The sequence below is a fragment of the Oryzias melastigma genome, linkage group LG19 (genome assembly GCF_002922805.2).
Source record: "Oryzias melastigma strain HK-1 linkage group LG19, ASM292280v2, whole genome shotgun sequence".
NCBI lineage: Eukaryota > Metazoa > Chordata > Actinopteri > Beloniformes > Adrianichthyidae > Oryzias > Oryzias melastigma.
The window spans coordinates 5,026,540-5,052,445 of NC_050530.1; the positions used below are offsets into that span (position 1 = coordinate 5,026,540).

A 25,906-nucleotide genomic window follows, 5' to 3' on the forward strand; every position below is an offset into this window, starting at 1 on the left:
ATATTTTTGAAAAAAATGTATTTTTTTAAAAATCGAAATATATATAATATCTAATTAATACCTTGATTCATTATATTAATATATCTAAAAAATATATTTTTTAAATTAAAGTAAAACATTTTTTTCTGGTTACGAACTGTTGCACACTTGATAGTAACTGAAAAAAAATCTAAAGATTGAAGAAACAAAATTGTATTTTTTTTTATTAAAATTTTTTTTTCAAAGAAATTAGAACTTTTTTTTATTACAGTAAAAACAAATTCTGATAACTAGCTGGTGTGAACCAGTTAGTAACCAGAATTATTTTACTTCAAATATATGTTTTTAACTTCGATGTCCCTTTGGGGGCTCCATAGAAACACGTTTTAGTGCCAGTTCACCACCTGTTTGATGTCTTTCAGGGAAAAACACATTTAGAAAAAACAACGTTTGTTGAGTTTTAGTGATCAGAAAAATGACAAAAAACAGACAAACGTGAAGAAAACAACAAATAGGTGGAGGTGTGGTGCAAGTCTGGAGTGGTTCCTCTTCTCTGAGGTCGTCAGAGTTTGAAATCCTGGAATCTGAAACACAACATGAGAACAAAACCAAAAAGTTTCCATTTAAATCAGTTTTCATGCTCAGGTTCTCCAGAACGTTGGTTCTGACCCGGTGAGTCCAGAACTAATGTAGGTTCCTCCATGGTTCCCTGAAACAGACGGGATGCTGTACTAGTCTGCTCTCTGAAGCAGAACCTTCCGGGTCACTCTTCAACCAGAACCATGACCTTTGATCTGGATGGGTCAGTCAGACTCTGGACTCAGTAAATCAGTGATTACGGTTCCTTGTGGGTTCTGGAGTTTGTTGATGAGCTTCAGCGGAATCTCCTGTGAGGAGATCCTCTGATCCAAACTGATCTGCAGATCCTCAACCCCACAGGAAGTCCCGCCTCACCTGTCAATCAAACATGCAGGAGGTGATTGTCTGATGGTTTTGGTGATGAGTTCTGTGACTCTAAGCCTCCGTGAGTCAAAGGTCAAAGGTTAAAGATGGAGACGTTTATCTGTTTCTTCTGACAGAAGTGTCACTTTTAGACGTTGCGTCCTCTGTTTTCACCAGAACACGTTTTCTCCTGTAAATCACGTCCGTTCCACCACATCCTCACTTGAACCGTTGAAGAAGTTTGAGCTGATTGTAACCGAATTCACACAGAAGAGGCTCCAGACTTCATTCTGCTGACTCGTCGTATTCACATCCTCTTTTTCACCTTTCAGGCATTCATCTTCTCTAAACGCTTTACAGTCACCACTTGTCTTCAGGATTTTATAAAGCTTTCATTTTGCAGTAACTAGCATTAATAAATGCGATGTCGCTATTTCTAATACAAGTTTTTAAACTGAAATGAGCTTTTTCCCTTTTGTTTCTTCTTAATGATTTAAGTATTTAGTACTTTTGTAATGTTTAAGATTCGTTTTTTACCTTTTGCATTTTTTAGCTTTATCACATTTAGCACGTTTACCGTGTTTGGAATGTTTATCACATTTAGCACGATTAGCACATTTAGCATTGTTGATACATGTAGCATTGTTAGCACTTTTACCATGGCTAGTACGGTTTAGCATGTTTTGCATGTTTAGCAGGTGTAACGCTGTTAGGACATGTAGCATTGTTAGCAGGATTAGCATGTTAGCACTGCTTAGCATGTTTAACGTGTTAAGCTTGTGTAGTGTGTTTTGGACGTTCAACATGTTTAGCATGTGAAGCATTTTTATCACTTTTAGCATGGCTAGCGTTGTTTAGCATGTTTAGCACGTGTAGCATTGTTAGCACATTTAGCATGACAAGCATTGTTTAGCATGTTTAACGTGCTAAGCATGTGTAGCATTGTTAGCACATTTAGCATGACAAGCATTGTTTAGCCTGTTTAGCACGTGTAGCATTGTTAGCACATTTAGCATGACAAGCATTGTTTAGCATGACTAGCATTGTTTAGCATGTTTAACGTGCTACGCTTGTGTAGCATGTTTAGCTCTCTAATTGCTAAAACACGATCTTCTGAACTTTAAGCTCTATGATTAAACTGGAACTGTTTTAGATCCGGTTTAGACTCTTCAGACATGTTCACCTCCTCATCTGGTGCCTTACTCCTCCTTTTGCTAGCTTATCATAAAGTTAGCATCTTAGCATTTCCTTCATCTGGATTGTACAGCATCATTCTACACATTTTCAGCTGTTAAACTTTTTCACCTTCTTTTTCATCTTCATGTATGTTAGCATTTGTTAGCATTGTTCACGGTTATTCTCAGATTTTTGATACATTTTTTAGCATTCTTGTCTGGATTTTCCTGTTTGTTTGGTTCTGCCTGAGCTCCAGAGGATCTGTCTTCAGTCAGATAGTCTCGACTGTTATCTTTACTGCACTGAGAATATTCCCACTGAGCTGAAAGTGAGAAGATGTTTGTGAAAGCGCAGACCTTCGCTGTGGTTCTCAGCTTTGATTCGTTTTTTAAAGAGATTGTTGGATCAGTTCTGCTGAACTTTGTTCTGGTTTGGTTCCGACCCGCTCTCTCTCTGTTTCCTCCCAGAGGTGTGGACTGTTTGTCTTTTGTTCAGCTTCTGCTTTTTGTCAGAGGTGAAGGTTTCCATGGGGTTTCTGGAGTCAAAGTCTGATCTACAGCCCATAATAAGCAGCATGTGGATCACTTTGGTGCTTCTTGTTTTCCGTCTGCTGCTTCACCTGGTTGGATAGTTTCAGCGCCGCTCGCTCGAACCCTCAGAGGAACCTTACTCTGCAGTAATGAGCGGACGCTAGGCAACAGTATCCCGCAGAGCGATGGACTCGGGAGGTCAAGTCTTTGCTGCAGACGTGAAGACAGAAGCACTTCCTGTCTGTCCAGGAAGTGCTCATCAAAAGAGTAAATGTTCTGATTTATGCAGAAAAAACTGGAAATCATTTTCTACTTCTTTTCAGGAACCACAAAACACATGAAGAAAACCTGTTTCTGCTGCGTTTCTACTTAGTTTTGTTCTTCACTTGGTTCTCAGAGTCGATGTCAAACCAGATTCCACTTCTGAAAACTGATTTCACATTGAATCCTGGAGAGAGGAAGCGCCGCTCCAGCAGGCAGGTGTGGTCATGCTGGAAAGGCGGGCAGCTGTGTTTATCTTCTGAGGGGGCGTGTCTTCGTGGTTGTTTGTGCAGAGGGGGGGGGGGCTTCAGCTTGTGTTACTCCTGCAGATTTTAGCCAAACAGTTTCTCCTCCGGATCAGGAAGACCGGACAGAAATATTTACTCCATCAGGACTTTTATGCTGTTTTCTGACCTTTTAAGGCGTAAAACTCTAAAGCGGAGAATCCTAAAAACTCCATGCAGATTTATCATGTACACACACTGTGGAGGGAATTTGGGGGAGAGATTTATCGCTGTTCTTTTAGAAATGGATTAAAGGTTAAACACAAGAAAAATATTAAATAAAACAGCAGAAAAATCAATTAAATGGAAATGTTTAAGACAAATATTTGTTGATTTTATTTATTAAATTCCTTTTTTAATTTGAGTTTTCCTTTTTAGGCACATTTATGTTTTTTTAATAGTTTCCTCTTCAACAGTGAAATCTTTGTCCAAAATCTTTATGAGAAAAGTAAAAAAACTTACTAAACCTGAGACTGTCAAAATAAAACTGATGGGTGAATTGCAGGTGGACAGAAACAAGTTGTGTGTTTGGTTTACAAAAGTTTAATGTCTTCTGGGTTTGGAAGTTCCTGAACACTCACCTGAACACTCACCTGAGCAGACACCTGGAAGACACCAGAACAAACACCTGGACAGACACTGAAATTTCTCTCCTGAATTGTTTCCCAGAATGTTGATAAAGTTTTCCTCCTGCACAAAACTAAACATGTTTTAGTCCAAAAGTGATGAAAAAAGCAGAAGTTCTAAATTCATTCTTTAATAAAATTAAGTATTTTTATGCAGAAGAAAACAAAATCTTTTGTTTTTCTATAAAACAATATTTTATTCTGTGTCTTTTGTTCCTGTTTGTTCTTTGCTGCGATTAAACTCGTCTCATTTGTTTTTTTCTTTAAAACAAATCCAGTTAAAATCAAACAGTATTTTATTGATTTATATAGTTTATCAGGATCTTCTGGCTGATCGTTGTTCATCAGAGTCCAGGATGAAACCCTTGATTCATTTTATTATATTTGTATGTTCTGAAGGATGGATCTGCTCTTCTTCACCTTGTCTGATGGAGGTTCTGTCTGCCAAAATAAAACATCTAGACGAAGAAGAGGAAAAAGAAATGTAGAATTAAAGACATTTATTTACTTGTTTCTCTTGTTTCAGTTTATTTTACCAAATGTTTCCCTGAAAACGGTCAAAAAAATACAAGAGCTTTTATTTTGAAACAAAGTTTGTGCAGGAAATGGTCATAACTGGGTTCAGAGGTTAGTGACGGATTCCTTCGTTCATGATGAACTCTGGAGTTCTCTCTGGTTCATCTGAGGAGGTTTCAGCCTCTCAGGAACGAGTGGAATAAGAAGAAGTGAAGAAGAAAAGTTTCAGAAAGTCTAAAAACTTTTAAAGAAACACATGAAGGGGAATCTGGACCTCAGAACCAGAACTGGTCCATGTTGGTGTTGCTGGAAGTCGGTCAGTAACGTGGAAAGACTCTTAGGCAGGGTGATCTGCTGCTGAAGGTCCGGGCGGTTCTGGTCTGGGTTTTCTGGCTCTGACAGTCCAGCGGTCCCTCAGAACCAGCATGACTGAGCTGCTGTCCCGGTTCTCCTGCAGGAGCTCAACAGCACGTTCCACACCGACCAGCCGGACCTGCCGCTCTGCTTCCAGCTGTCCGTGCTGGCGTGGCTGCCGTGCGTCTACCTGTGGGTCGTCAGTCCCGTCTACCTGTTCTACCTGAAGAGGAACAACAAGGGCTACATCATGGTGTCCATCCTGAACCGCGTCAAGACGGTGAGGACCTCACCTTAACGCATGTTGGGATGGGTTCTGATGTTCTGAGGGCTCAGCTGGAGCGAGGAGCCCAACCCCTCGTAACCTTGTAGACGCTGAAGTTTCAGAGTTTCAGCTCAAATCTGAAACGATAAATTCTGTGGGAAATGTCCGTCGTTCACAGCTCCTCTCAAACCTGTCCCGGTTCTGGACATGGTTCTGGTGTGTCTCCTCTCAGGTGTTCGGCCTGTTCCTGTGGATCGTGTGTTGGACCGACCTCTTCTACTCCTTCCACGAGATGCAGCAGAGCCAGACGCCGCCGCCCATCTTCTTCATCACGCCGCTGGTTCTCGGCGCCACCATGGTAGGAGAGCTTTTATTTGATTTACTGATTGATCTATCTTCAGTTGAAGTGAGATTTCCCATGATCCTTTTGGTCAGCATTCACTCTGGTGATTCTCCTGCTAATTTCTGTTTTTAGCACATAAAAACTCAATCACACTTTCAGAGATTTCACTAATTTTCATATCAAACATTCAGCTCGTTCAGAACTTTACTGCTTGTACTTTTGGTATTCATAAAGTTTATAGTTTTGAAATATTGAGATAAATATACCCCATAGGAAATGAATGGGAAAGTCTTCCAATTAGGTAGATTATCAACAAGTCTTTAAATAAAATCATGGAACATGTTTTCATCTTTTAGTCATTTTCAAAACATTTGGAGTTTAGCTAATACTTTAGCAACATGCTAACGTTTTTGGCTAATTTGTCATCTACTGGGGTTTTTTAGGCTAATTTAGACTTTAGCTTCTATTTTAGCGACAGCCTAATTTTTTTGATTAATTTAGTTTATTGAGGAATTTTAGGCTATTTTAGAGTTTAGCTAGTATTTAAGCAACAAGCTAGCCTTTTTTTGGCTAATTTGGTGTTTAGCTCATATTCAAGCAGATATTTTTGCTAAATATTAGGGATATTTAAGCAATTTTACTACACATTTTTCAGAATTTTAGGTCAGCTTCATCTCTTTTTCATGGTTCTTTGATGACATTTCCAGGGTTTTAGCAAATAAAAAAATTAAAAATAGCTTTTGCATTTTCAGCAAATCCCACCAGCAATTAAAGTAAATTATGTCACCATTTCAGCCAAAGCTTCAGCATCTTCAGCAACTACTTTCAGCTAAAGCATTAGCACTAGCATTGTCGCAGGTAAAGCAACTGTGTGCTGCTGCTGTAATGATGCATTCAAAGACCGATGGGTTTTCTAGACGCCGCCTCATCACACGGGTCCCTCAGACAGAACCCTGAGGTGCTCCTCTGGGATCTTTGGAAATCCTGTTAGTCTGTAATCTGAAGCCAGAGCAGGATTAGGCCGCAGCGCCGCGGCGCTCAGGTGGAGCTGGAGTTCTGCTCCGGTTCTGTTTTAGTCTCCGTGGGAACGACCACAGAACAAGGAGCTTGTAGGTCAGAGTTTGTGTTCGGTTCTGGTTCAGCTCAGGGTTTCAGGATCCCGGCTGCCAGGTTCTGCCCCCCCCGTCCCCTCAGTGCTTGTGCTAATCTGACCCCCCGCCCCTCTCTCCTCAGCTGCTGGCCACGTTCCTGATCCAGAGCGAGCGGCTGCACGGCGTCCAGTCCTCCGGCGTGCTCTTCATCTTCTGGTTCCTGTCCGTGCTGTGCGCCATCGTGCCGTTCCGCTCCAAGATCCTGAAGGCCTCTGCCGAGGTGAGCGCGCTCCGTGCCTCCCAGAGCATTCCCAGCATTCCCAGCCCCCACCCCACCTGGAGTTTACGGCGTGGAGTCATCTGAGGGCGCCGCTGAGCTCATAGAAGGCCTGTTGTTCCTGACAGACTTATCAGGCCGCACAGACGCTGCAGGCAGCAGCAGCAGACCACTTCCTGCGTCACGCTAACCCAGGACAGAGCGCACGCGCAGCCGCCGCCGTGTCCTGAACCGCCGCGACCCGGGTCAGCCGGAGCTCCCGGAGTACAGCTGTGTATGAACACATGACCCGGTTCCCTCCTTCAGCTCAGACAACGGAAACGTTGATCTGCCTCTGCGTTGCCATGGCAACAGAGCAAACAATGCTGCTGGGGAGCATTTTTAACAGATTTACATATAAACTAAACTTTTCATCCGTTTACACACATAACGTAATTCCTGCGGATTCTGAGAAAAGCAGCTTTGAGCTGAAATGTAAAACTTTACGGTGAAAATAAAGTTTACTTTCCTGCTTCAGTGTCTGAATCACAGAAGGTGTGTAGATGGTTGGAGGAGTTACGGTGGTTTGAAGAGCGTCTCGTTTGTGCTGCTTCACCGTCTGGAGGTGCGGCGGGACGTCACGGCGCCGTGATGTCACATGTGCAGGTTATATCCAACAATCAGGAAACGAGCTGCATCAGTTTCATCGTTTCCTCTAAGTTCACGTGAAATAGGATTTAGTTTTATTCGTGAACTTCAGCGTGAGAACTTTAGTCCAGAGACGATTCAGGAAGTTTCACGAAGAAAAACTTCCTGCTGCAGTTTCACGCTTCTGAATCTGATTGTTTGGAGCTTTAGAAATAATTTTCTGTCTTAACTCAGATTTTCCTTCACAAACTTAAATGTTTGTTTTGTATCAAAGATCTGACTGAAGGAGAAACCGCGCGTTGAGTTTGATATTTTCTGTCGTTCTATTGACAGATTTGTTTCTTGATAATGTCATCCTTTCAAATTAAAGCATTTCCTGTTCAGAGTAAGAAGTTATCTTTGTTCAAAGTCAGACTTTTATTTGCATATGAGTCTGTTTTTACCCAGAAGTCATGCGTATGGATGGAAGTTGGCCTCTGATTTGCGTATGCAGCATAGAACAGGATTGTTGTCAGGTGTTCACTCACCTGTCAGGAGCTCGTACAGGTGTCCTCTGATCCGCCGTGCGGGAATGATCAAAAGAGTTTAGAGGTTATGCAAACGCCACTCACTTCCTGCCGTTTCGTTTCAGAGCGAAATCCCCGACCGGCTGCGCTTCACCACCTTCTACTTCTACTTCAGCCTGGTGGTGTGCGAGCTGATCCTCTGCTGCTTCAATGAGAGCCCGCCGCTGTTCTCCAGCACCGTCACGGATCCCGTGAGTCCCAAGACACGCCCACATGGTTGTCGTTTGGATTCACTGAATCTGAAAGAAATTCTACAAATACAATCAAAACACAGAAATCCCCAATCAAAGGAAGTTGATATAATCAGCTCCTGCAGCATTATACTCCCACCACCATGCCTCAGAGATGTCTTGTATTTTGGATTCAAAGCCCTCGGCGGTGGAGCTGCTGGTTCCTCTCCTCTGACCCGATCCCTCTCCCCGTTTCCCCTCAGAATCCCTGTCCTGAAACCACGGCGGGTTTTCTTTCCTCCATGACGTTCTGGTGGTTCACCAGGTGAGTTTGTCCTGGAGATGAGGGCGGTCCGAGCCGGGACGTCTCTCCAGAAACACAGCGGGAACGGAAGGATGTGGAGGAATGTGTGGAAACAGCAATCAGGACAGAAGATGTGTTTACAGACAATAGATGAAGAAGAAAGTTCAAACTTTAAAACTGACCTGATATCAGGAAATAATGAAAAATGAAGTATTTACTCGTCACTGTTTACATCAAATATGGAGATTTATTCAACGTCTTCTACGGTTTCTTCAGTGTTTGAGTAACAATTTGGATTTTTATTTGAGATAAATCAGATTGAAATATAATGTTTTGATTTTAATCTTTTTTATTGGGTCAAATCAGCTTCAAGTGAATAAATTTGACACATTTCTGTAAAAACTGGACAAAGCAAACAGCAGCTGTTACAAATACATGTTTGGAAATGTGGAAGTATTCTTAAGTTTAAAGGTCTTTTATTCACGTTTTCTTCACATTAAGTATATTTCTAAGTTTATCATCTTTTTTCTTTCACTTTAATTGATTTGACTCCATAATTTAAACAGCAAACCTTTATTTAAACAATTAGCTTCACATTTAGCATTTCTCTCAGTTTATTTAGATCTTTTTTATAATTTTTAATCTTTTCTCAGATTTTTAACATGAAAAATATTTTGTCCTTAACTTATTTTTACATTTTCAGGCTTCACTTGTTTTTTCAGCTGCTTATTGTTACATTTTTGGTCACAGACATACTAATACTTAATCACAAAGTTCTTTTTTTAATTAATGCCTCTAAATGATTTAAGTTTGAAGCAACAATTTAACCTGAACTGTTTTTAAAGTTTTTCTTAATTCCATCGTAGATTTAGTTGTTCTTACCTAATTTACAACTTTCAGATAATTAAATTAACTTATATAGTTTCAGGATTCAAAAGAATTTGTCTTTTAAGGAGTTTAGAGAAAGTAAATTAAAACATAAAATGTTGTAGTTTTTCTTGAATGTGAAATTATTTATTTATTTTTCATAAATAGAATTAAAGAATCTTCCTCTAAATGTTTGTCTTTTAACATAAACATGTTTATGAATCAACATTTCAAACAAAATTCAACAGAAAAACTTTTTCTCCCAAAGGTTTTGTAGATTTTTAAATAATTTTCTGTATCTAAAGAGATAAAAATATACGAACTTTATTCTCACAGACGAGACAAAAGCATAAAGTGTATTTCATTTCCAGATGTTATGGTGGACTACATCTCTCTCCTGAGGGATTCCTTCATGGTTGGGGGTTTACAGCTGCATCATTTCATCTGCAGCATCAGAGTCTGACCTCCCGTTTGTGTCTCCCAGTTTGGCCTTCAAAGGATACAAAATGCCGCTGGAGGCCAAAGACCTGTGGTCCCTGAAGAAGCGCGACAGCTCGGAGGAGATGGTCCCCAGACTCCTCCGGGAGTGGAAGAAGGAGCAGGCCAAGGCCAGGAGGTGAGCTGCTGAGGAGCCGATGGTCATCAGGCAGTTCCTCCTGCAGGAGGACGAGCGTCTCCTCCACAGAACGGAGATGCTGCCTGAGGGGGCGGGGCTTCCAGTTTGTGGGATCAGAAAGTGTGTTTTGATGTAGCATCAATCTGACAGATCAGTGTGATCACGTATGAGCAGATTCCTCCGACAGCTTCAGCAGAAACAGGCCTGACGTCCGTCAGCCGCTTCCTCTTTCTGCGCCGCAGCTCCAGCGTTCCTCTTCTCCTCATCGGTCTGGGAACTCCGTCACTTCTGAGCGAGCAGCTGAACGTTTACAGAAACATTTCTGGTCCTGACTTCCTGCTGGAGCGTACCGACTTCATCTCCTTACTTTGTATTCAGTGAAGGTCCAGAGCAACCATGTCTGATGAAAACGTAAAGATTTCATCCCAACATCTCCTTACAAATGAGTGTTCTGGCCTCATTGTTACCGTGGTAACATTTATGAAGAGTTTCTGTTATATCTTATATCTTAGCAAAGTCGTTTTTGTTTTACTTTAAAGTATTTTGTACTTCAAAGTTTGCCGTAGAAAAACTACACAGGTGTCAAATCCTCAGGAAAAAATCTGTTTTTATGTTTTTCTGTCTCAACAATAAACGTTTAAGGTCATGAAAACAACCAAAAACAGTCAACTGTTGTCATAGAAACAACTTGTGAGGGGCGGAGTCACTCTTAGAGGTTCCACTAAATCAGAGTCAAACTTTGTGTTTTATCTTCTCTTCGATGTTTTAATGTTTTTTAAATTTCAGATTAATTTTTCTCACGTCTCCCCGTCCCGCAGCGAACAGAATCTGTCCGGCCAGGCGCTGTACGCCAAACCGTCCTCGCCGACCACCAACCACCTGTCAGGAGGCGAGGCGGGCGAGGCCGGTCCACAGGAAGCCGACGTGCTGCTGGCCAATCAGAAAGCTCCCAAACAGCCGTCCTTCCTGCGAGCGCTCCTCAAAGCCTTCGGGCCGTACTTCCTGATAGGCTCCGCCTACAAGCTGCTGCAGGACATCATCACCTTCGTCAACCCGCAGCTGCTCAGGTGAGGCGGAGCATTTGTGTGCGTTTGCATCAGATGAACTCCGTCTTTGTTGTGGATGTAAATCTGTTTCCTGCTGACGGTTAAATTTAGCTTCAGTTTCAGTGGATTCTGAAGCTGCAGCTTCAGCCGATACAGAGCCGCTTCATTTCCCTTCATTCATGCATTTTGCATAGTTTACAGCAGAATGAGGTTCTCTACACACTCGTGTGGAAACGTGGGCTGTGATACGATCCGTTTACACTAGTTCACATTTGGATTTGTTCATAAATGAAAGAGAAACGCATAGATTTTAATTTTTTTTGTCTTCTTTGATTTGTTTTTTCTTTCAAATTTTGTCCAAATTTATTCAATTTTTATCGTCTATACATTTTGCATTTTTAAAAACTGTTTGAATAATTAATTAATTTAGAAAATGCAATAAAATTAGCATTAAATATTTTATTCAACATTTTTACTCAATTTTTTTTTTCAAAATAAAAGCGTTTAGTCACCTTTAAAAATTCTGCATGTTTTTCACGATTTTAGCTCCTTTTTTCTTTTTTTTAGCTAATGTTCTCGTATTGTGTTAGTATAGATTCTTAAGTGTTTCTCAGATACTTCATCATTTTTAGTTTTTTCTGAGATTGTTTTCACCTTTTCTCATCTTTTCTCTGCATCACTAAAAACTCTTTTCTTTTAATTAAAAACCTCACGTTTCTCAGCCAATTAAAGGTTTTACGCTTCAACATAAAACAACAAAAGTTTCAGTTTTTATTTCTTTGACATGGAAAATTCAATTTATTTATTATATTTGTCAACAATCCGTTGAAGAATTTGAAATCTTTGTGGATTTTAAAAAGAGTTTGAGAATGGAAAACTTTCCCTTTGAAAGGATCCCTACTTTTGTTCAGTTTCAGGAGCCAATCACCATCAAGTAAACTTGAGTTTCAGTCTAAGTAGAGCAAATATAATATTAACCATATACATGTAGTGCAGAAAGTAAACTGACTGAATACTTCTTCAGACTACAGTCTATAGATAGTAGATATGACGTAAACTTCAAGTGTACTGCCTCACTTTTAGTATAGACTCAGTATCCTTGGGAGTACTTTTTGTTAAAGGATACTTTACTAACTCCAGTATAATTCACTGTAACTCTGAATCATCTCACGAGCTCCATAAAGTCTGACTAAAGGAGGTGTTTCTCCTCCTCCTGTCCTCCTGCAGCCTCCTGATCTCCTTCACGAAGCAGGACGACGTTCCTCTGTGGTGGGGCTACACGCTGGCCTTCCTCATGTTCTTCACCGCCTTCCTGCAGACGCTCATCCTGCACCATCACTTCCAGTACTGCTTCGTCACCGGCATGAACATCCGCACCGCCCTCATCGGCGCCATCTACAGGAAGGTGTGCCGCCGCGCCGTCTCCAGAACACAAACACGGTGCTTAAGCTTCTGTTCTCATGCCGCCGTCTTCCTGCAGGCTCTCGTCATCACCAACGCCGCCAAGCGCTCGTCCACGGTGGGAGAAATCGTCAACCTGATGTCTGTGGACGCGCAGAGGTTCATGGACCTCACGGCCTTCCTGAACATGCTGTGGTCGGCTCCTCTGCAGATCATGCTGGCTCTCTACTTCCTCTGGCAGGCGAGTTTTAGCGTTCCTGCACGCAGGAAATCTGAAGTTTTGACTAAAATTGTCAGCATTTAGCATTATTAGCATTTAGCATTTTAAGGATTTAACATCATTAGCATTTAGCATTATTAGCATCTAACATCTTTAGCATTTAGCGTTTTTAGCATTTGGCATCATTAGGATTTAACTTTTCTAGTATTATTAGCATTTAGCATCATTAGCATTTAGCGTCTTTAGCATTTAGCGTCTTTAGCATTTAACTTTTCTAGTATCATTAGCATTTAGCATCATTAGCATTTAGCGTCTTTAGCATTTAGCGTCTTTAGCATTTAGCGCCTTTAGCATTTAACTTTTCTAGTATCATTAGCATTTAGCATCATTAGCATTTAGCATCATTAGCATTTAGCCTCTTTAGCATTTAGCATCATTAGCATTTAACTTTTCTAGTAACATTAGCATTAAGCATCATTAGCATTTAGCGTCTTTAGCATTTAGCATCATTAGCATTTAACTTTTCTAGTAACATTAGCATTAAGCATCATTACCATTTAACATCTTTAGCATTTAGCGTCTTTAGCATTTAGCATCATTAGCATTTAACTTTTCTAGTAACAGTAGCATTAAGCATCATTAGCATTGAACATCTTTAGCATTTAGCGTCTTTAGCATTTAGCATCATTAGTATTTAACTTTTCTAACATCTAGCATATTGCGTCATTATTTAGCATCAAGCATCTTTAGCATTTAACATCTTTAGCATTTAGCGTCTTTAGTATATAAAATGCAATTATTGACATTATTTTGTGATTCTAGAGTGACATAAGAATTCTAGAATTTGTGGCGTAGTGAAAGACACCCCCCCCCCCCCCACACACACACACACACACACAGTGGCATCATAGTGTGCAAAAGCGTTAAAAAAGGCATTTGTTTTTGCAAAGACTTCTGGGAAATTTCCAGGGAATTGTAGATTTGGACAACCTTCAAATCCACATAAGCAGATCTATGGGATCCAGAAATGATCCTGTAGCTCATTTACAGTGCAGGCTGGTGAATAAACCGAGTTTCAGTTTCCTTCTGATGATTCCGATTTCTGGATCTCAGACAGAAAGTTTCTGACGTTTCCTCTGGTTCTGCAGAACCTCGGCCCGTCTGTGCTCGCCGGAGTGGCCGTCATGGTCATGCTCATCCCTCTGAACGCCTTCATCGCCATGAAGACGCGCGCCTATCAGGTACGGCTGACGCCTGAGAGGTTCCTGTGCAGGAGGATCCATTCAAGCATCAGACACATTTTGCTGACTGTATCATAAACATTTAAAGTAAACTTTATTTATTTATCTTTGAGAGTTTTTATCACTCTTTTGATCAGATTTTTTATAAACTATTGTAATTTAATGGGATTTATTGGGTTTTTAAATATACTGAACTTAGAAAACATTTTTCTGGTCATGAATTCATTTTAAAAGGAAGAGTTTTATTTTTATTAGACTAACAAATGAAAATGACAGAAATTCAATGAATTTACAGACAGTTTTATCTCTTTTTCTGCTATGTTTTGAATTCAAATTCAACTTTATTTAAACACAACTTTTCCTGAAACGGATTTACAAAAAAAAAAATAACTTTAAAACTAATAGTAACCTCTCCAACATATCATCTAAAAACATTAAGTCAAACCCAATGAAAGGTGCTGTTGTCCGTCCCCGGTTCTGATCCGCTGCTGCTGTGTGACTGAAGTTCTGCTGCCTCTGCAGGTGGAGCAGATGCAGCACAAAGACGCTCGGATCAAACTGATGAACGAGATCCTGAACGGCATCAAAGTGCTGAAGCTCTACGCCTGGGAGGACTCCTTCAAGCAGAAGGTTCTGGACATCCGGCAGAAGGAACTCAACGTTCTGCGCAAAACCGCATACCTGGGCGCGCTGTCCACCATGGCCTGGACCAGCGCCCCCTTCCTGGTGAGCGCGCCGTCGCCCCCTGCTGGAGGCAGGGGACGCTCTCTGACGTGTGCTCTCGTGTCCAGGTCGCCCTGACGTCGTTCGCCGTGTACGTGTCCGTGGACGAGAACAACGTTCTGGACGCCAAGAAGGCCTTCGTGTCGCTCTCGCTCTTCAACATCCTCAGGTTTCCTCTCAACATGCTCCCCCAAGTGATCAGCAGCATGGCCCAGGTCCGCCTCCTGCGCTCCTCCCCCACCGCCGCTGCCGTCCGGCGCCGTTCTCATCCTGTCTGTGCGTTCCTCGCAGGCCAGCGTGTCTCTGAAGAGGATCCAGAACTTCCTGAGTCACGACGAGCTGGACCCGGACTCCGTGGACCGGAAGAACACGTCTGCCGGTAAAACCCCGACCTCCGCCGCCTCCGTTTTGGTGGACGCTCTGTAAACTCTGGGTTTGTCTCCGACAGACTTCTCTGTGGCCGTGGTCAACGGGACGTTCTCCTGGTGGAAGGACCAAAGCCCGGTTCTGCACAGGTGGGTCCAGTAAGGCTCCGTCTGTCGGTTCTGCTGCCGTTCGCTAAGCCACCATGTGATTGCAGCATCAGCGTGATGGTTCCTCGCGGCTCGCTGCTCGCCGTGGTCGGCCCCGTCGGCTGTGGGAAGTCCTCCCTGATCTCCGCTCTGCTGGGAGAGATGGAGAAGGTGGAGGGGGAAGTGTCCGTCCGGGTGAGGCTTCCTGAAACCATCTGAGAAAAACGGATTTTAGACTCAAGAAATTTTGAAGTGAAACCTTTTAATTCAAACGTTCAAATTCAAATTTTTGAATGCTAAAAAAATATTTATGCAAAAATGTTTTTTTGACTCAAAAAAAGCTTGAAGATGCAAAAATGTTTTGCAAATGCAAAATTATTTTTTGAAAGCAAGAAAAAAAATTGTGAAAGCAAGAAAAGTTCACAAACTTAAGCATTTTTTGCAAACTCAAAAATAATATTTGAAAGCAAAAAAAAAATTGCAAACGGAAAAAACATTTTTGAACAGCAAAAAATATAAAAAATATAGTTTTTGAAAGGAAAAAAAAAAGTTTGCGAACGGAAAAAAAACATTTTGGCATAAAAAAAAGTTACGCAAAAAAATGTAACGCAAAGTTTGCAAATGCATTTATTTATAAAGCAAATATTAAGCGTTTTCTTTTGCAAGTTATGAAGCTTTAATCTTAACACTTCACACTGGTCTAACCCAGCAGGAAGTGTCCGGTCTTCATCTGTCCATCCTGACGGAATGGCCACGCCTCCACTTCCTGTTTACTGCCAATTTCAAAATAAGGCTAACTAACTAAACCAACTGTTGTTTCTTCTAATTAGATACAGAAACGTAAACTGAATTATTAGGGGAGGGGCTTAAATGTTGATTGACAGGCGACATCTAGAAAAGCTTCACAATAGTCCCGCCCATTGAGGTCATTTCCAGCCATGACAGCCCAAACAAAGCAGAGGGTCACTGTTTGGGTCAGAACGGTTCTGTTATCCAACCAGAACAACAGGAGGCGCCGTCTGTCTCTGAGGTGTGTGCTCCTCCCCCTCAGGGCTCAGTGGCCTACGTCCCCCAGCAGGCGTGGATCCAGAACGCCACGCTGCGGGACAACATCCTGTTTGGGAAAGCCTTCAACGAGCAGAAGTACCGCTCGGTCCTGGACGCCTGCGCCCTCACGCCGGACCTGGAGGTGCTGCCCGGAGGAGACCTGACCGAGATCGGAGAGAAGGTGTGCAGACGTGGAGTCCCGCCTCCCGCTGATGGTGATGATGATGATGATGGTGATGAAGGGTCTGCGTCCTGCAGGGAATCAACCTGTCGGGGGGGCAGCGCCAGAGGGTGAGCCTGGCCCGGGCGCTCTACAGCGACGCCGAGGTCTACCTGCTGGACGACCCGCTGTCCGCCGTGGACGCACACGTGTCCAAACACATCTTTGACCACCTGATCGGGCCGGAGGGGCTGCTGAAGGAGAAGGTGAGCAGAGGCGGAGCTCCGCCCCCTCATGGCAGGAGGCTGCTGCAGAATCCATTTCCTGTTCTTCAACGAACCTTCTGGACCCAGAACTCTGGTTCTGGGTCCAGAAGGTTCAGAGAAGGTCTGAGGGTGAAGAGGAGCTCAGTCATCTTCAGGAAGTTTCTGGAGAACTCCAGCAGGTCTGAGGAGGATCGCTGTCGTTCCAGACGCGCGTCCTGGTCACGCACGGCATCAGCTTCCTGCCGCAGGTGGACAACATCCTGGTGCTGGGGGAGGGGCGCGTGTCGGAGATGGGCTCCCACCAGGAGCTGCTGAAGCAGAACGGCGCCTTCGCCGAGTTCCTGCGAAACTACGCTATGGAGGACATCCTGGAGGAGGAGGCTGAAGGTAGGAGGCGGAGTGTCTCCTGGGGCGCCACGGCCTAGCGTTTAGCCGCCGCCGCGCCCTAACGCTGCGCCGCCGTGGTTTCAGACGAGCTGCTGGACGAGGTGGAGTTCTTCCCTGAAGACGCGCTGAGCAACCATCACTCCGACATGATGGAGAACGAGCCGGTGATGAACGAGGCGCGGAAAGCCTTCATGAGGTAGGGCCTCTCGGTCAGGAACGCAGGCTGGTGACGGGGGCGGGGCTAACCCTTTGCTTCCCCTCTGCAGGCAGATCAGCGTCCTGTCTGCGGACGGCGAGAACCCGCGCACACGCTCGGTGCGGCGGCACGGCTGCAGCCAGAGGAAGCGCGCCGAGCCGCCGGAGAAGAAGAAGGAGGTGGAGAAGCTGATCCAGGCAGAGACGGCGGAGACCGGACGGGTCAGTGCGGACGCGCTGAGTGGCTCCGCCCCTCGCATTAGCAGCGGCTGACGTGTGCGTCCGCTCCTCAGGTGAAGACCACGGTGTACCTGGAGTACGTGAAGGCGGTGGGTGTGCTCCTGTCGGCGCTCATCATCCTGCTGTACGGCTGCCAGAGCGCCGCCGCCATCGGCTCCAACATCTGGCTGAGCCAGTGGACCAATGACGCCACGGGGAACCACACCAGGGAGAACGTGCAGATGAGGGTGTCGGTGTACGCCGCGCTGGGCATCACGCAAGGTAGGAGCGCCAACTGAGCATGCTCAGTGACCGTCTCTCACCGCCGTGTTTTAACGTCTTTATTCAGTTTCTGATGAAGGGACCGCCGAGGGTCCGAGCCCCGGCTCCGGTGTGGGCGGGGCTTCTGCGTCCTCCACAGTTAACCTTCTCCTGTGGTCTAACCGTTGGCAGGCATCCTGGTCATGATCTCCTCCTACACTTTAGCCATGGGGAACATCGGCGCCGCCAGGCGGCTGCACGCCAACCTGCTCACCAACAAACTCCACACCCCCCAGTCCTTCTTTGACACCACCCCCATAGGACGCATCATCAACCGCTTCTCCAAGGACATCTACGTCATCGACGAGGCGCTGCCGTCCACCGTGCTCATGTTCCTGGGCACCTTCTGCGCCTCGCTGTCCACCATGATCGTTATCGTTTGCAGCACGCCGTACTTCGCCCTCATCATCCCCGCCCTGGCTTTCATTTACGTCTTTGTTCAGGTACTCCTGCGGGCCGACCCGCTCTGGGGAGGACGACCTCTTCTGCTCCTCTCTGCTCCTCTGCTCCTCTCTGGCTCGTTTGCAGCAGGACCTCCTTTAACTTCTGGGCTTTCTCCGCAGCATCCTGCAGCTGAAGCACTTCCTGTCTGCCCCCCCACACACACACTCTTTCCCCACTGACCTCAGAGCTCGTGACTGCCCTCCGCTGGTCAATCCTGGTATTACAGCTTCAGTTTCAGGAGATTTCTGTTTGTTTTTGTCACTGTGATCAGAAATGTGTCTCATGGAAACCGTTACCACGGAGACAGCATCCTAGCTTTGAGCTGGGATGTTCTTCAGAACTCTCTGATCCACTTTATGTTTAGAAGGAATTCCTATAAGTTTGATAGAAGTTCAAAGCAAATATTTGACTAAAAAGATCAAGAAAGTTATTAAGATCTTAAAGGAAAAACAATAAAATGTATCTTAATTCATTTGAATTTTCTATAATTCGTTGTTCTTAGAAAAAAATCAGATGGAAAGTTAAAATATACGACTTGAAATCTCTTAAATTTACTCAAAAAAACTTGTATATTTAATAATTTAAAAGTCACTGGATTAAATGTATTACTTTTAGTCTCGTAAATTTACTAGAAAAAAATCTAGTCGATTTACGAGATTAAAAGTCGTAAATATGCTAGAAAAACTTGTAAAATTTACGAGATTAGAAGTCGCGAATTTATGAGATTTAGTCGTAAATTTATTAGATGAAAAGTTCTAAATTTACTAGAATAAAAGTAAAAAAATTTCAAGATTAAAAGTCATAAATCTACGAGATTTAGTCGTAAACTTATGTGATTAGCAAATTCACAAGTTTAAAAGTTATTCATTTATAAGATTAATAGTTGTAAATTTAAGACATTTTTTGATGGCTCTAATACTTCACCGTAAATATAAGACAAAAGTAGAACCCAAAAATAAAATTACTATAATTTGTTTAATGGTAAAAAGGGTCAAATATATTCTCTTTTTTCCCCTTTTTATATTTCTACAGTGTTGTGAGATAATCTGAGGCATTTATTTCACATTTAGAAGTTGTGGTTGAAAAGTTATCATGTCATGAATGTTATGAAACGTTGCAGTTCAGTAAACTCCTGGTAAATGTTATAATTACAGGGAAACTCTTTGATGAAGTCAGGACTTTTAGTTTGAATCATGGCAAACACAAAAAGAAAACATTTAAACGTTTAACAGAATTAAATGAGAATTAACTCAAATATTATTCATGGTTTCCGTAGAACCAATGAGTTTTACTTCAATATTGACATAAATACTTTTAAAGAAGTACTTATCAAATTCAAAACACAAGCGTACTGATGACTGATGAATGAGTGCAGCTCCAGGAGGCGCAGGTGAGCCGATGCAAGGAATCCTGGGAGCTGGGTTCGGACTGAGCATGCTCCAACCTGCCGGAGCCGGTTCTGACTCCAGCCCCCCCCTCTCGCCCCTGCAGGTTTGCTGGTTCTGGTAAACTGCCTGCTTTGCCGGGTCTACAGCACGCTGCGCGCCGCCCAGCTCATGCACTACAACATGCTGCAGGGGGTGCTGCGGGCCCCCCAGGCCTTCTTCCAGAGCACCCCCTCGGGGCGGTTACTGAACCGCTTCAGCAAAGACATGGACGCTATAGACTCCCTCATCCCTGACAATATTGACATATGGATGCGCACCTTCTGGTACACACTGAATGTGCTGCTCATATGCTCCGCCCTCACCCCCGTGTTCCTCATAGTCGTAGCCCCGTTAATGCTGTTCTATTGGTGGGTTCAGGTAAATAGGAGTCGAGTCCGCTAACTCATTGACGCATGGCTGCGAGTGCTGCGTGACTGCGCTGGTAGACGCCGCATGTGTGTGCAGCTGTGTAGTGATTCAGGAAGTGTGTGCTCGTCACGCCGTGGCTTGTAGTGGCGTAGTAGCTAGCGCAGGAGCTAGCGCAGGAGCTAGCGCAGTAGCTAGCGTAGTAGCTAGCGCAGGAGCTAGCGCAGGAGCTAGCGTAGTAGCTAGCGCAGCAGCTAGCTGCCACAGGGAACACTTCGTTTAGAGCAGGGGTCCCCATAACTGTTTTCTTCTCTGGTGGGGGGCCGGGGTCCGATTGAAGGCTAACAGAAAAAGTGTATCAATCAAAGCCTAAATGTAAAGATTTATAGTTTTCATGAAAGCCAAACATAGAAAAATGTTAAATAATTTCTGTAATCTTCAAAGAAAAAATAATAATAAAATATTTTTAAAACTAGATATGTAACATGACCTGTGATTGATTAATAGCTGAAGATGCTTAAATTGATACTTAAAAACACTGAAGCTGATAGCTAACTAAAATATTAGTGAAGTGCCAAATTAGCCTAAAAGCTGAAACAAGTCTAAATTCTCCAAAACAGCTAGCATGTAGCTGAAATATTAGCTAAATCTAAATGAGCCTAAAAAACTGGAAAAGGTTTAATTTAGTCAAAAACAGTTTGGGGGCCGGACCTCATGTGGAGAAGGGCCGTATTCGGCCCGTGGGCCGTAGTTTGGGGACCCCTGCTTTGGAGTAGTTTCACACCCAAATCATGATGACACACCGCAGGTGATTCTGCATAATGAGCTGCTCCAATCAATCCAGTCACAGCTCCCCCTGGAGGTCCCAGGTGTCACTGCAGCAGTGAACACAAAGCCAAGAGACGAGGAACGCTCTATGACCACGAACAGAACATCGGAGCATGAGGTTTGAAACCAGGACGTCCTGATGTCATCATCTCCTTTCTAAACCTTTCCGTCTCAGGCCACATGCACGCCACTTCCTGTTTGGAAACGTCTGCGGCGTGTAGAGAGAAGCTGCACGTCATTGAAGTTGTCCTGTGAAAGGAGCCTCCACGGCTGCAGTAATCTGGATCTTCCTGCAGACGCTCATTAGGGGGCGCTGTGGGACAAGACCAGAGAACAGAAACAGGAAACCAAACAAAGAAAAGAGAAACAATCGTGACCAGTCCTCAATCCGGGGCGGGGTCACCAAAACCCACAAAAATATCAGAGAAAAGATCAATCAGTCATGAAAATATCAAGAGCGTTAAAATATCTCAGCCACAAAAACTATTTAAAACTGTTTGGAAAGAGCTCGTGTTTTTGTGGGCGTGGCCTCTCATGTGAGGGATCAACGTTTTTAAGTGGGCGTGGCTTCACATGAGACTGTAGGTTTTTGTGGGCGTGGCTACACATTTAGGGTGAGGGTGTAGTTTTTAAGTGGGCGTGACCTCTTGTGAGGCTTCAGAGGTTTGTGTCCTATTGTGAGGGTGGCTTCACATTTAGCCGTTTTAAAGGCAAAATGATGAACACATCAGGTTTTTATTTGTTTTTTTAAAACTTTCTTCTGAAGAATTTAACTTCTTTGAGAAGAATTGTTGGTTATAAAAACATGGATCTGCTTTGATGTAGTTAAAATAGTTTATGAGGAATCTGAACCTTCAGCTTCTTTGCTGTTTGCTCGTGTTTTGGGCTCCACCGTCACGAGGATTCGAGTCTCTGAACAACCAGAGACGCAGCAGAACTTTGACGTTTCTCCATGTTGGAGATGAAAATCTTCAGCTTCATTTAACTGTGTTCTGGTACCGAACCCAAAGCTTAGAACCTCGACTCTCTCTGAACACTGACATCAGTCGGACTCTGTCACATTCTGTCCAGACTGAAGGTCAAAGGCTGCAGGTTCAGGTTTTCCTCAGAACTAACAGCAGATCCGTGATTTGGATCCGGTTCCGTCATAGAAGGTCGTTCGAGGATCCGGCGCTCAGAACCGATCTCTGCCGGTTATCAGGTTCTTTCCAGCTTTGGAGAAACGGTCAGAAGATCATTGGTGATATCAGTTAACCTGAGGCCACGCCTCTCAGCGATCATCGGAGGAGGGGCCCGTGGGCGGCGAGCTCCAGCTGCGGTCCGGAGGCGGAGCCTAACCTGCGTTCTTCCTGCTGCTTGCGGTGCATGGGCTGCTTCTGCATGACTCCTCACTCACGTTCACACTGACAGGAAGGGGCGGGGACAGTAGCGCTGAGGCTAAAGCTAACGGTGAAAACACCTGCAGGCGACGGCGTTCTGAGCTCCGACTGTTTACGGCTCATTCCTGAGGTTTGTCCGGGAACATTGGCTGGCTGCTTTTCAACTATCTGGAAATGAGGGAACCAGGAGGCTGCAGGTGTTTTGCTGCTTTATTGCCTGTGTGTGTGCATGTGAGTGTGCATGAGGCTCATGTGTTTCGTTTGTTCTGACATTTCCGAGCACGTGCAGAGGCCTCGTGGCTTTAATCTGGTCGTTTGTCTCCCCGCCGCCGCAGAGGTTTTACGTGGCCACGTCTCGGCAGCTGAAGCGTCTGGAGTCGGTCAGCCGCTCTCCCATTTACTCGCACTTCTCCGAGACCGTCACCGGCTCCAGCGTCATCCGAGCCTACGGCAGGCTCGACGCCTTCGTGCTGATGAGCGACGCCAAGGTGGACGAGAACCAGAAGAGCCACTACCCCGGGATCGTGTCCAACAGGTAAACCCACCTGAAGCAAGGCGGTCCAGACCCGGTCATGGAGACTCACAGGTGGTTCAGGTGAATGAACACCTGAGCCAGGTGAGCAGAAAGGTCAGCAGGAAAACAGGAAGAGGGTGGATCTTAAGACCAGAGTTCTGATCTGAAACCTGCAGCAGGTTGAAGTTCTCTTTAGAGTTTCAGCTTCAGGTTCTTGCAAACGTATATGTAATCCTGCAGTGATCCAGTCAGATTATAATCTCTGCAGTGATCTATTTAGATTATAATCTCTCCAGTGATCCAGTCAAATTATAATCTCTGCAGTGATCCACTCAGATTATAATCTCTGCAGAGATCCACTCAGACTATAATCTCTGCAGTGATCCAGTCAGATTATAATCTCTGCAGTGATCCAGTCATATTATAATCTCTGCAGTGACCCAGTCAGATTATAATCTCTGCAGAGATCCAGTCAGATTATAATCTCTGCAGTGATCCAGTCAGATTATAATCTCTGCAGAGATCCAGTCATATTATAATCTCTGCAGAGATCCAGTCATATTATAATCTCTGCAGAGATCCAGTCAGATTATAATCTCTGCAGAGATCCAGTCAGATTATAATCTCTGCAGTGATCCAGTCAGATCATAATTTCTGCAGTGATCCAGTCAGATTATAATCTCTGCAGTGATCTTGTCAGATTATAATCTCTGGATTACGTTGAGGACTCTGTGGATGTTTGAGTTCCAGTCTAGGACCACCATGAGGTCCAGGTGGAGAATCTTGACCGTCCGTCTCTTTAGGAGCCTCTCAAACAGAATCTGATGTCATCGTTCTGTTGTGGGCGGAGTCAGACAGGAGCCCGTCAGTCCGGCTGACCCCGCCCCCTCCACTCTGGAGGGCATATCTAGAAAAAGCAGTCGGTCAGGAAGGATCCGAGGTCAGTGAAGTTCTACAGCCGTTTGTCCGTCCTCCAGGTGGCTGGGAGTCCGGATCGAGTTCATCGGGAACTGCATCGTTCTGTTCGCCGCGCTGTTCGCCGTCATCTGGAAGGAGACGCTGAGCCCGGGTCTGGTGGGGCTGTCGGTGTCCTACGCCCTGCAGGTACGATGAACCTCGGCGCCGTCTGCAGATGTGACTCGACCCTCTGAAACCATCTAGCTCCTCCCCCCAGGTGACCATGTCTCTGAACTGGATGGTCCGGATGACGTCAGACCTGGAGAACAACATCGTGGCGGTGGAGCGGGTCAAGGAGTACTCGGAGACCAAACCGGAGGTGAGTGAACCCGAAACGCGTTTGTCTTGAAGGAGGCCAGCAGATCAGCTGGAACAACAACCATGAACCGAACCGGATCAGAACCTGTTTCTAAAGACGAGTTCAGGAGTCCATACAGACTCATGGTCTAAATGAATCATTGATGGAGGTCAAAGATCTCCTCAATCCAGGATGTTTGGAGGGCTGAAGGTTTTGGTTCTGGTTCTGACTCAGGAAGCGGTTTCTCCTCACAGGCTCCCTGGGAGGTGGAGGACAAGAAGCCCCCCCCCGAATGGCCCATGGAGGGGAAGGTGGAGTTCCAGGACTACAGCGTCCGGTACAGAGAGGGTCTGGACCTGGTCCTGAGGAGCATCACGCTGAACGTGAAGGGAGGGGAGAAGGTGAGGTGGAACGCTCAGGGGGCGGGGCTTCATCACCGAGACGCTCATGAGGGTCTCTGCAGATCGGCATCGTGGGCCGGACGGGGGCCGGGAAGTCCTCCATGACGCTCTGCCTCTTCAGGCTGCTGGAGGCGGCAGGAGGAGAGATCACCATCGACGGCGTGAAGATCGCAGAGATCGGCCTCCACGACCTGAGGTCCAGACTGACCATCATTCCTCAGGTACCTGAGCTGACGGAGCTCCGCCCCCAACCCAACACCTGCAGACCAAACACCTGTTGACGTTTCTGCCGCAGGAACCCGTCCTGTTCTCAGGGACCCTGAGGATGAACCTGGACCCGTTCGACAGATACTCGGACGAAGACGTGTGGAAAGCTCTGGAACATTCCCACCTGCACCGGTTTGTCCAGAACCAGCCGATGAAGCTGCAGATGGAGTGCTCCGAGGGAGGAGAGAACCTCAGGTGGGGAGGAGGAGACCCCGGGTCCTCTGGTTCTGGTTGAAGGTTGTGTTGATGCACAGTTGTGGTTCTAGTGTGGGTCAGCGGCAGCTGGTGTGTCTGGCTCGAGCTCTCCTGAGGAAGACCAGGATCCTCATCCTGGATGAAGCTACCGCCGCCATCGACCTGGAGACCGACGACCTGATCCAGTCCACCATACGGACCCAGTTTGAGAGCTGCACCGTCTTCACCATCGCACACAGACTCAACACCATCATGGACTACACAAGGTAGAGTCCAGCAGAAGCGCCTCAGGTCCAGACCTTCATAGGTCTAGAGCAGGGGTCACCAACCTTTTTGAAACTGCGGGCTACTTCATGGGTACTGAATCATACGAAGGGCTACCAGTTTGAAATAATAAATTTGCTTAGTTTGCCTTTAGTTATTCATTATTTATAATAATAATGATACTTCGCTATGTGAAGACTCTGATTTCTCACCATAATTATCAATAATGACAACAAGCTAGGAAACAGATATCAATATTCAGAACTTTATTAATCTCAACAGATCTTGTCACATTTTGAGGTAATGACCAAATGAAAAGTTTTTAACAAAATTATTACTATTATTAATCAATTGTGAATTAATTAATTATAACTATTATCAGTGGATACACTCCTCAAACGCTTTAATTCAGTCTCATGAACCCGTCCCTTTATTTTCCTTAAACCTCTGAACAGGTTGATTGACAGATCCCACAGCAGACAAGAATCTGCGCATGGTGCGTTCACTGAGCTCTGCACATAAGCGAACAGCCACTCGGCCCAACTCAGTCTTTGTCATTTTTAAATAATCCGCAGCAAAACAAATCAGTTTTTCAGAGAAAACGTCGACACTATTTAATCAATCGATTATATCCGGATCAGTGCCGGTGTTCTATGTTTTCTCTGATAAACTGCTTCGTTTTACTGCCGATATCCGGGGCTCAGTGAACGCACCATGCAGAAACACTCAGCAGCTCTGGGTTCTGTTTTATTGCACATGAAACTTTAACCAAATTCTAGGAAGTTAGAAAAAACAGTATCGCAATCATACGGTTTCATAATAATGCAATAAAACACAAACCAACTCACGCCATAAGTCATTATAAACACAGCAATATGTGTTTTTTTATTTGATCCTCCAAAAAGGAGCATTTGAGTGACGTCACATCAGCGTGCCGCGGTGGGTAGTGCAGCGAGTCCACTGACAGTCTCAGATGCAAGTCAGAAGTCTGTTCAGTGGAATGTAAAAGGATGTCCAGAACAAGTTTTCAGGCT

At 44.7% G+C, this 25,906-nt stretch overlaps 1 protein-coding gene across 4 annotated transcripts in view; it reads left to right on the top strand.

Moving 5' to 3' along the window:
• abcc3 (ATP-binding cassette, sub-family C (CFTR/MRP), member 3) overlaps positions 1-25,906 on the top strand; it is a 33,111-nt gene that overhangs the window by 3,747 nt on the left and 3,458 nt on the right. The window contains exons 2-30 of one of the 4 annotated variants that reach the window (XM_024264985.2): positions 4,772-4,948; positions 5,166-5,291; positions 6,510-6,647; positions 7,903-8,028; positions 8,271-8,332; positions 9,663-9,794; positions 10,613-10,861; positions 12,068-12,245; positions 12,321-12,482; positions 13,610-13,702; positions 14,225-14,428; positions 14,494-14,640; positions 14,717-14,804; positions 14,874-14,940; positions 15,006-15,132; positions 15,989-16,165; positions 16,243-16,410; positions 16,617-16,797; positions 16,882-16,993; positions 17,064-17,214; positions 17,286-17,493; positions 19,468-19,781; positions 22,312-22,511; positions 23,468-23,594; positions 23,665-23,766; positions 24,000-24,146; positions 24,209-24,367; positions 24,442-24,608; positions 24,680-24,874. In XM_024264985.2, the coding sequence (XP_024120753.1) occupies positions 4,772-4,948; positions 5,166-5,291; positions 6,510-6,647; positions 7,903-8,028; positions 8,271-8,332; positions 9,663-9,794; positions 10,613-10,861; positions 12,068-12,245; positions 12,321-12,482; positions 13,610-13,702; positions 14,225-14,428; positions 14,494-14,640; positions 14,717-14,804; positions 14,874-14,940; positions 15,006-15,132; positions 15,989-16,165; positions 16,243-16,410; positions 16,617-16,797; positions 16,882-16,993; positions 17,064-17,214; positions 17,286-17,493; positions 19,468-19,781; positions 22,312-22,511; positions 23,468-23,594; positions 23,665-23,766; positions 24,000-24,146; positions 24,209-24,367; positions 24,442-24,608; positions 24,680-24,874 (4,484 nt within the window). Of the gene's footprint in view, positions 1-4,771; positions 4,949-5,165; positions 5,292-6,509; positions 6,648-7,902; positions 8,029-8,270; positions 8,333-9,573; positions 9,594-9,662; positions 9,795-10,612; positions 10,862-12,067; positions 12,246-12,320; positions 12,483-13,609; positions 13,703-14,224; positions 14,429-14,493; positions 14,641-14,716; positions 14,805-14,873; positions 14,941-15,005; positions 15,133-15,988; positions 16,166-16,242; positions 16,411-16,616; positions 16,798-16,881; positions 16,994-17,063; positions 17,215-17,285; positions 17,494-17,664; positions 17,976-19,467; positions 19,782-22,311; positions 22,512-23,467; positions 23,595-23,664; positions 23,767-23,999; positions 24,147-24,208; positions 24,368-24,441; positions 24,609-24,679; positions 24,875-25,906 lie in introns of those variants that run through there. The other 3 variants (XM_024264986.2, XR_002918464.2, XM_024264987.2) reach the window with 3 other exon arrangements.